Below are 10325 nucleotides of genomic sequence, written 5' to 3'. Positions count from 1 at the left end.
ACTCACTGGAACCATAAACTACCCGTCTATGTCAGTTACCCGTGATACACTCCTACGAACATAGCAATGCTTTTCGTCTAAAACCTCATTATTCGGTAGTGGCTCTAACAAGAATAACCCCTGCTGTGGCACATCGATATCCACCGGTGCCCAGATCTACTTCCCTGTACCTGTTCGTACTATGTCACACGAAATCACCTTTAATGCACTTGTACAAAGTTTAGTTGGTGTCACCTTAGCTATCGGTGCACCTTGCGACTCTGAAACACTTGCAACGGCTGTACCCATTGAAAACAAGTTCCCATCGAGTTCCAGCGTATGTTGCGAAAGGTCAATTTTGGCGTGACGTTTAATCAGAAAGTCCAACCCAAGTATCGCTGCAAATCCCTGTCCCACAGTCGACAACACCTCCATTTGCTCCCGGAACCACACGTTCCCTATCTTAAACTTGAGCTGTGCTGTTCCTAGTGCATCTAATTTTTTATCACCTACTGTGCGCAATCTGTATCTCGGAGCTTCCAATACGATGTCCACACTGACCACTGATACATGCGCTCCAGTATCCACTAAAACTCTTCACCACTTATCTTTTATCCAAAACATCAAACTACAATCCGCCTCTTTTTACTGGGAATGCCTGCCGACGGCAGGAACACACCCTTTTTCGTTTAACTGTTTTGACCTGCTGTATCATTATCCCATTTCTTGGCTTTACGCTGTCGTACCTTGTGCCCTATTTTCTGACAATTGTACACTGCGCTTCCCGACATTGTCCCTTAAAATGACCTTGCTTCCCACAACAGTAACACTCTTTCGAAGACGAAAAAAATTTCTTGTCATTCCGACTTCTAGTGGCGCTATCCACTTCCTGCAAATGTGTAGCTACGCGCAATGCTGCTGCCAAGTCACTTGGATTTTCCATCCGTATCCGGCGTGAAAAATCCGGCGAGAACCCTCGCAAAAATGCGTCTAAAGCTCTATTATCTGCTTCTTTCAATAGAACTTCATTTTCACTCGCATCTTGCGTTAACTCATACGTGTGTGCATTTGTTCTCCTAATTCTGTCTGAAAAGTCTTCTACCGTTTCACCCGTTTTTTGCATCATCCTCTCCAACTTTTCTCTAAAAAATCTGGCACTGTATTGTTTCCTAAACCTTTGCAATAATCTCTCAGCCAACTCTGTGAACGTAGTAGCATCCTTTCACCCTTCGTGGTATGACACATAAGTCTTTGCGTCACCTACTAATCGTAACCTCGCCATTTGCAAACAAAAAATGGTTCAAATGGCTCTGAGCACTATGGGACTTAACATCTGTGGTCATCAGTCCCCTAGAACTTAGAACTACTTAAATCTAACTAACCTAAGGACATCACACACATCCATGCCTGGGGCAGGATTCGAACCTGCGACCGTAGCAGTCGCGCGGTTCCGGACTGAGCGCTTAGAACCGCTAGACCACCGCGGCCGGCTGCAAACACATTTCATCCGACCAGCTACACAGTCTAGCCGTACTACGTACGTCACCAATGAAAACATTCACGTCCTCTGATGTTTTACCCGAGAAGGAAGGTATCAAATTAGCCGCTGAACAATCTGCCACACCGGAAAAGACAGTACCCTTGCATTCTACACTATCCCTTCCCGAGCCTGATTACGTATTTTGCAACAACTGTTGCTCCATCCTCTGCATCCAGATCCGTACTAGATCGGGTTGACGGAGGAGATGGAGAAGATCCAAAGAAGAGCGGCGCGTTTCGTCACAGGGTTATTTGGTAACCGTGATAGCGTTACGGAGATGTTTAACAAACTCAAGTGGCAGATTCTGCAAGAGAGGCGCTCTGCATAGCGGTGTAGCTTGCTCGCCATGTTTCGAGAGGGTGCGTTTCTGGATGCGGTATCGAATATATTTCTTCCCCCTACTTACACCTCCCGAGGAGATTACGAAAGTAAAATTAGAGAGATTAGAGCGCGCACGGAGGCTTTCAGACAGTCGTTCTTCCCACGAACCATACGCGACTGGAACAGGAAAGGGAGGTAATGACAGTGGCGCGTAAAGTGCCCTCCGCCACACACCGTTGGGTGGCTTGCGGAGTATAAATGTAGATGTAGATGTAGATGCATGTGCTGCTTTTGCAACTTATTTTCTTCAATCAGTTTCTGAACTTGCTCTGTCAATGCGGCTATGGCGTCGCTTGTCCCGGTTGCATGTGTCTCTGGCATTTTATGTGTGGTATACCTCACCTCAAAAAAATAAAATTGTTTTACCCAGAAGCAAGTTAATTCCTAGCATGCCTAATGGCAAGCCATCTAGACTTACCACATTGCCCCGTTACATGACCATAGAAGCCATACACATTACAAGTGCTTGGTACAAATTTATCGCAAGGAACGACGTGACCTGTTAATCCACACACTACACATTTAGATGGTACTAAGTTAACGTGACTATCATTCCCACGAATCTGCGATAAGTCTACAGGGCTGCTAGACCTTTCAAATGACCATCTCACATCCCTAAACGTTACCCTCAACATGTCTCTCTGCACAGAAAACATAGAGAGAAGGCAGTTACTGGACTCACCCTATTCGGTGTTTCTCGGTTGCTCCACACGGTGCTAGTCAAAGTCATGACGTGGGAGCGCCTGACACCACTTGTTATGGCCGTTTGCTACTTGTTACGACTTCTGCAGTACTTGTTAGCAGCAGAGACAGTGGCTGCGCCAAAGACTATGACGGTGTGGAGTTTTACAATTATTAATGGAAACTTTTTTTACAATATCTCCGTCGTCGCCGCTGACCAGCCCTGTGGATCCCTCCACCTGACTGCTGCTGTGTAGATTCTCCGACAATGCGCGCAGTGCGCGCCGCCAATCACACTCGGAGCCTCAGGCCACCAGTTCTCCGCTGAAGTCAGGATGCCCTGTGGTTGAGATGAGCTCTTCGCCGCTCGGAGCCGCGTCGCCGTGAGGTCAGCTGCCGACGCTTGCTGCACCGGCGGCTGGGAAGCCGTCAGTTGCCTTGTCCGCGAGGTCCCGTCATGGACGGACCACCGCCATGGGGCTGGGTTGCCATGGAGTCCGGGCGTCAGTCCCCGGCGGCACCTGTGACCAAGACCGCGCTGCGGCCAGTGCTGCTGGAAGTTCTCGCTGTAGTTAGCTATGGTGCCGACCGAACTCGGGCCGGCCCCCAGAGCTGACGTTGACATCTGGCGGTGAACGGATGACTCCTGCGAGCTGGAACAGACTTCCAGAATCGTCATCTACGAAGATTGAACATTCGGACCTGGACCACGTCCGTCCTCAGATCCGAACTGCTTCCTAATGGCTTCTGTCCATTGCTGCCTGCGCTCTACTATTTATATCCGGCAGGAGGACGTTTTTTACCCTCGGTGGCAGCTTCTTGTTATTACTCCCGCAGTATGTTGCAGCATAACTTAGCGTGCTGGCCTCACTTCTCCTTACTCAGCGCTCTCCAGGCTTCGCTCGGTGCTCGGTCTGTGTGCGTCCTTGCATCAGCTTGTTGGTAGACTGCAACTGTCAGCAAGCCTATTTGTGCCGCGCTTACTTCGCAACGCCTCGGTCGCTGGCGTGCCTGTGTTTTGCCATTCTCCACTGCGTGAAGCAACGCTTACTACATGTGGCCGCAAGAAATAATAATAATAATAATAATGCAATGAGATATGTACTTGACGACATGAGATTACCAGACTCAGTGTTGAGAGGCATAATTAGTTGGACCATGGTGATAACACATTCAAATAGTAACTGAGTTTGGATATTATTCACAAAGCATGTTGCTAGTCCTACTGGTAATGTAAGGCCCTACCGAAATGTAATGGACCTGAAGGAGGCAAGAATAATAGTTGGTATTTATGTATGGGGCCATTGGAGGAGGGTACAAAGAAAACAGGTTTCGCATCTAGTAGATGAAGTGGTGCCCATAAATTCGCGTCCGCGTCATGGAAAGGGTTTCTTTCAAAGCAGACCAATCTTCCATTTTTACGACTGTCTATTTAAGTACAAATGTAAATGCTGCAGTCACTGTTGGCGATTGAGATATCGTACCACATGGACTACATTTACCAAATAAAAAGAATATGTCCCAAACCAGGATCGAAACCTCAACCTCTTGCATGCTTATCCCAATACTCTATCCACTGCAGCATCTGTACAGCATGACTCATATATGCTGACCAAGATAGTTACCATACATGTGGTTACAGTGTTGCCAGACTGCCACACTTTAACATCCTTTTTCTGTCGGATGCACTCTCCAGACGAAATTTTGTGACAGACATTTTTTTTTTATCGCTGACTTGTGAGGAGTCACGCTGCGAAGCCCGAGTGCGTGAATTTCGCCTCACCCTGTGTAGACATTACTGCAGTTAATTCAACTTCCACAGATTTTGTGCTTATTGGTTTTGGTATGACGTATTTTGATGTTAGCTGAATTTAGGTTGTTTTCTAGACAAATGGTACTGAGTAAAGAGGCGGTGAAATCATTGTAAACAGTTCTAATATAAGGACACCAGCCGCTTATTCTGTCTGCTGCAATCAGTGAATCATTGTACAAGTAGTTTAATTTCACCACTCTAGGATGTTTAATGTATACAGCTGAGCCCTCAACTTTTAATTCGTTCACTGCCTTACCATACATGTTGATAATTGATGCCTCACCATTTAATGTTAATAGGAGAATGTGATGGGTTGAATTCATTCATCATCTCTCTCTGAACGTACTCTGTCATGCTGCACAAATAGTCCCATTCTTGCCACACATACTGCACTTTAGTAACAAGGTGTTGAATGTTCTCTATTCCAATAACCACATGATTGTCTCTATCAGGAGCTAGACCTATATCCTCTCGCTTCGATCCACATGCAGTCACATTCTAAGTGTTGGCAAATAGCAGTATTCTACAGGTGCTTAACTGAGCGTTATAATACAGAGGGTTATACAAGTGGTTAATATATAAACATTATTAAATAGTGACTGTTTTTCTGGTACTCATCACATAATTAGTTTTGTTAATTCCAACTGTGGCTTGCTATAGCAGAGTAGTAGTAAAATGTCACCAAGTACATTAAACCAGCAAGAAGGCAGTTTGTGGACTGCTGGTGCTCTCTGTCACAAACATATCAGCGGCAAAGAGCATGATACGATTGTTTGACTATCAAGAAAAAATATTATTTTTATGCAATGAACTGCATTACTAGTAAACCTGAATTATATTCACATTTAAATAACTGGAAATAAGAGACGAATTATACATTCTAAGTACACTTATTCATACCTCACTTGTATTGAAAATTTACCTTCCTGTTTTTTATTGATGGAAACGCGTCAATCCAGCTGATCGGAGACTACTATCTCCATCACAAGATATTTTTTGAGCTGAACTAAATTAATTTACTTCCTGTAAACAACTGTTGTGTTGCATAAGGTATCATCAGTGCACACATTATTATACAAATGGTTTTAAAAATGATTATACAGAGGGTTATACAAATGCTTAATATATGTAAACATTATTGCATAGTTATTACTTCTCTGGTACTCATCACATAATTAGTTTTGTTACACAGATTACATAGATCACAAATTAGGTTGTATGAACGAGATTAGAATTTTGTTTGATACAGTCACATTTACAATAAAATATAATCTTTTTTCATTGTAAAATGCTTTTTCTTTCAACCCTTTGCTCATATGGTATAGTGCTGGAAAATATTTTGTGAGTATGTAAAAAATTATTTTGGACTTTACTTAAATGAGACCAAGGAATGTCCAGTAAGTTTCTGTTTCTGGTTTCGTATGAGAGCACATGTGATGTACTTTCATACATGTTGACATACTGTTTGGGGCGTATAAGTACTTTGAGCATGTATGGACTTGGAACTGTAAGTATTTTGTGCTCAATAAAGTACTACCTGCAAGTGATTAATTGCTCAAAGCAAAAATACATCTAATGGCTTTCTTTTGCCAAAGGAAAACCACTTTTGCTTTAGCAGAGTGTCCCAAAGAAGCATTCCATAGGAGAAGAGTATATGAAAAAAGACATATCTCTTGCAATGGAAGGCATAGCCAAGACTAACGATCTTTCCTGGCTCATAGAGCTGCATAATAATGATTTTATTCTTTTCAAATTTGAAAGGCAACTTCCTACTTTGACTGAAATCATGGGAATTGTGAGAATTGACTTCAAAAGTTTAGGCCACTAAATAATCGTCTTATAAACTTCGCTAGACTAATAGCACCAGACAATGATCTAAATTCTTGTTCTAGGTAGATAGAAGACATTTCATGTTTTAGTTTCAGCTTATCCAAAAATATATGCACTAAACACACTTCCTTCCCAATTTGTCTTCTATGCACACTATCCAGTTGTTCAGGTACATTGATAGTTGCAAAAAATGTAAATCTTAAACCACTTTGTATGTGAACAGTTGAAAGATTCATGCTCCTTCACTTTAGTGCTCAGACGATTTATGTCTGTAACTCCCACTTTCGTCCACGCGGATACCCCACCAAACAACAGGCAAGGGAAGGAGAATACTGCATTTTTAACTTCACAGCCACATAAACAATCAAAGTTTTTATCAATATCTACTTTTAATGCACTCTAAGACTTCCAATTTCTACTGACAATTTTTGTACAATATTTGAAACTGCTAATGGTCATTATACTCTTCACAACAAGCTTCTCTTCACACAGCACGTAGCCATGCAGTCTGAGGCATCTTGTCACAGTCTGCACAGCTCCTCTTGTCAGAAGTTATAGTCCTCCCTTGGGCATGGGTGTGTGTGTTGTCCACAGTGTAAGTTAGTTTAAGTTAGATTAAGCAGTGTGTAAGCTTAGGGACCGATGACGTAAGCAGTTTGGTCACATAGATCTTACCACAAATTTACAAATTCATCAGAAATGTAGGAAAAGTCTGTACCTTATAAATTATTTGCTCTATTTATTTTCACTCGCACTGCACAACCTAAAAACTATGTGACAAATTAGTTCTCACTGCCGTAAATGTATCAGATTCCGCAACACACAAAGAAATGTGGTATCAGAAACCAATAGACCAATCACTTTGAAACACCACAACATCTACTACTCAACCACGATATCATTGCAATTGTCCATAATTGGAAACTTTTGGTGACATTGCAGTAAACAAGTACAGGGTGACTAAAGGTGAGTTTACACCTGGGCTCTTTGCAGCTAGTTGTCATGTGGCTGTGCTTGCCCAACGTGCAAGAAGAGAAACATTTGTAGGTGAGTGTTTTTTTCCACAACTTGTGCGCACGAGTGATTCCATTCACACCTGTGTTCACACAGCCTCTACTTGCATGGAGCAAGCTCAGCTGCACAGAGACTAGCTGCGAGGCTTACAGGTGGATGCACATTAAGGAAAATATATTACTGTGTTATTGTTTTCAGGTCAGTTGTGCTTGTACTACCAACCCTGTTTACATGCTATCTCATGAAAAGCTAACTGAAACACCCTCACTCCCAGGTGGAATAATATCGAGATCGACTAATATTCACATGGTTCTTAGAAATAGTATTCACACATGACGAATATTATCAAAACGGCTACAATAGCGCCAGTAATGGAATGGGATACCCTCATGGCTTGGATAACAAATTAACATTGCAGGGGGAGAGAAAGCTGGGAGAAGTGTGCTCCATAGAGTCGTGCTACATAATGTGTCATTTGCAGCTCTGTCTAGATTGGGAATTCCCACTCTGACTGCATCACCCTGTAACGTCACTGATATGCATGCTACCTAGCGCTATGAACAGACCTCGACTCCTCCCTGCCACAAAAAACGATGAGCATCCTAGGGGTTGCAATAGGAGTGCAAACTGCCTGAGGTTGCTTCGCCCTCAGCAGCGTTTTCAGGTCAACTGCTGGGCAATAGGACATTGGATAACCAAATGTAGTTGATTGTAACATGTTTCATGGTATAGTCTTCATAAACCCAAATAATATGTAAGAATAGGGGAGATATGAACTACAAAATCATAGGGAGTTTCACAACACTGCAATAGTACCATATACTGTCACTTCTGTGTATTAGACTACCAACTCTAAGGCAGACATTGAATGAAATACAGATAGATGTACCGGAGGCATTGTACAGAGTGGCACTATTCTGTCCTGCTGCTTATTTTGTCTGTACAGTCTGCGTAAAATAAAGTTCCAGAAGCACATTTACATTGCTATCCATTAAAATTTCACCACCATGAAGGTGGTATGCAACAAACATCGATGTGGCACAAAGTGTACCACGTGCTTGAATATGGAAATGTTTAGTCTTTCAGCGCAACTGGACAAAGTAGGTAGGAGTAGCGTCATTTAGGCCTACACATGATCACCCCTCGTTTGCATTAACAGTAATTTTGAACAGCAGGCCTTACATTTATGGCGTGTCTGCGCCCAACCTTCAAAGCCTCTGTGATCGTTTTAAGGATCTCTCACCCATTTCAAACATCTGGTCGTGGGTTGCCGAGATACTGATATGTAGTACTCAGTCACCACTAGGACTAGTGAGCTCTGGCATAGGACTGAAGCAGCCTGAAATGACATACCCATACCGGTCGTCCAAGCTCAGCTTCAACTGATGCCTATTCGTACCTCAGCCATTGTGTTTGAAAGTTACGGCCTTTATTTTCCCAAATCACCTACAAATTTAACCCTGTATTCTTCCTTCTGTACTATGTACATGCAATAAGCGAACTTTTTACGAGCGGTCTTTGCGCTGATGACGAGCAGTTTGTTTTTGTGCGCAATATATTCTATCTAGGCTTTGTACAGAATTATTTACTTGTATAACCGTGTGTTTAGGTAGGCTACATGGTGTGAAATAGACCTGCCTGACATCTTTTGCTACTCCATTACAGTCTCATGGGCACTTGGACTGTTTTGATTTTGAGAAAGAATTATAACATGTTTGCTCTTCCCATGGAGTTTAGGACGCGAATTAAATAAAGTAAACTGGTAAAGAATATTGTTAGTTTTTGTATTTGCCTGTAAAAAAAGTCGCATTAAGGAAAGTGATATACTTTCTGCCCTATGGCATATGATGATTTGCGATAAGCGAATAACAATGTTGAAGTCGGAGAGCCTACAGCGTGAAGGATATCTGTGTATCAACAGTTTCTGTGGCAGTAACAAGAATATGTTTAAAGTATTAGAACAACATTTTCGGTGTATATTGAAATGTGGTGTGGAGAACGTGGTCAGCAAAGTTCTTCCCATATAGTTAAGTTTCAAATGCAGCGAGCATAATCAAATATGCGATTAACAAAGATAACTGCGTCAGTTATGAAAATCTTTGCTATCGTCTATCTTCGTATGTGAGTCATAATTTGGCAGGATGCTGAACGAGTGGATGTTGGAACTAAAGAATTGAATCAATGTTTTGTATTGTTTTCTTAGTAGTGTGGTGTTCTTGAGGTGAATAAAAGAAAATATTTTTCCTGCCGTGTTTTCAAAACGAGGAGTCAAAGTATATCATGAATGAAGTAGGTGTGAAGGCGAAGGTGCCGAAAACAAGCCCTATTACAGACGACTATGAAATTTCCAACACAGTGTTAGGTCTTGGTATTAATGGGAAGGTCGTCCAGTGTTACAACAAGAGAACGAGGGAAAAGTATGCTTTGAAGGTATGCACCATCTTACATGTTTAAAAAGTAAATTTGCACCGCAGTCGAGTTGGGCTATATAAACAATGAAAATAACTGTATAATGACGATTACCTGCGGTGCTATGAATTGGGTTTCTACTCAGTATTAATTTTCATGCCTGTAACGCCGTTTATGTGGAATAACAATTTAGGATCGTACGATATGATTGTGCAATGAAGGAAACAGTTCTCAGCGTTGACACGAATTGTGCTCAAACTTTTTTTTTGTAGTGGATTAAGTTTCATTAGTTAACCTACTGTAAAATTTTACTGTTGGTTAAGTACTTTTAATTGGAGGGGAGTTAAGTACACAAATTTCAACCTGTCGTTATAAGTTCGTTGCAGTGTGTGTAAGTGATGGGGCGGTACATACACTTATTTGGTGTTTATACTTGAGAGAAATAATAACGCCCTTTGCTGCTGCCTCGCCCTTATGAAACCGGTGAGAAAGTGGGAGTTGAGACACAATTATTCTAACTCACATTTCGTACCGTTGTCTGGGGTGAGATTGACCCCTTTTTGATGTTTTTATAGTTTATATCATGCATGTATCAATTTCTGTTATTTTTTTTTATTATTGTACGTTATTTCTATACAAACGCCCATAATGCACCGCGTATATTGCAATTTTCATAGA

General features: G+C 42.0%; 1 protein-coding gene across 2 annotated transcripts in view; it reads left to right on the top strand.

Moving 5' to 3' along the window:
* The first annotated feature begins 9129 nt into the window (after positions 1-9129).
* Positions 9130-10325, top strand: part of LOC126299382 (MAP kinase-activated protein kinase 2-like) — a 94329-nt gene continuing 93133 nt past the window's right edge. Inside the window, exon 1 of one of the 2 annotated variants that reach the window (XM_049991249.1) lies at positions 9130-9668. In XM_049991249.1, coding sequence (XP_049847206.1) covers positions 9519-9668 — 150 coding nt within the window. In that variant the 5' untranslated portion in view covers positions 9130-9518. The remainder of the gene's footprint in view (positions 9669-10325) is intronic. The other variant, XM_049991250.1, reaches the window with a different exon arrangement.

Source organism: Schistocerca gregaria, chromosome X, assembly GCF_023897955.1.
Source record: "Schistocerca gregaria isolate iqSchGreg1 chromosome X, iqSchGreg1.2, whole genome shotgun sequence".
NCBI classification, from domain to species: Eukaryota; Metazoa; Arthropoda; class Insecta; order Orthoptera; family Acrididae; genus Schistocerca; species Schistocerca gregaria.
Note: the sequence above shows the minus strand (reverse complement) of the source record. Positions and strands in the feature narration are given on the sequence as shown.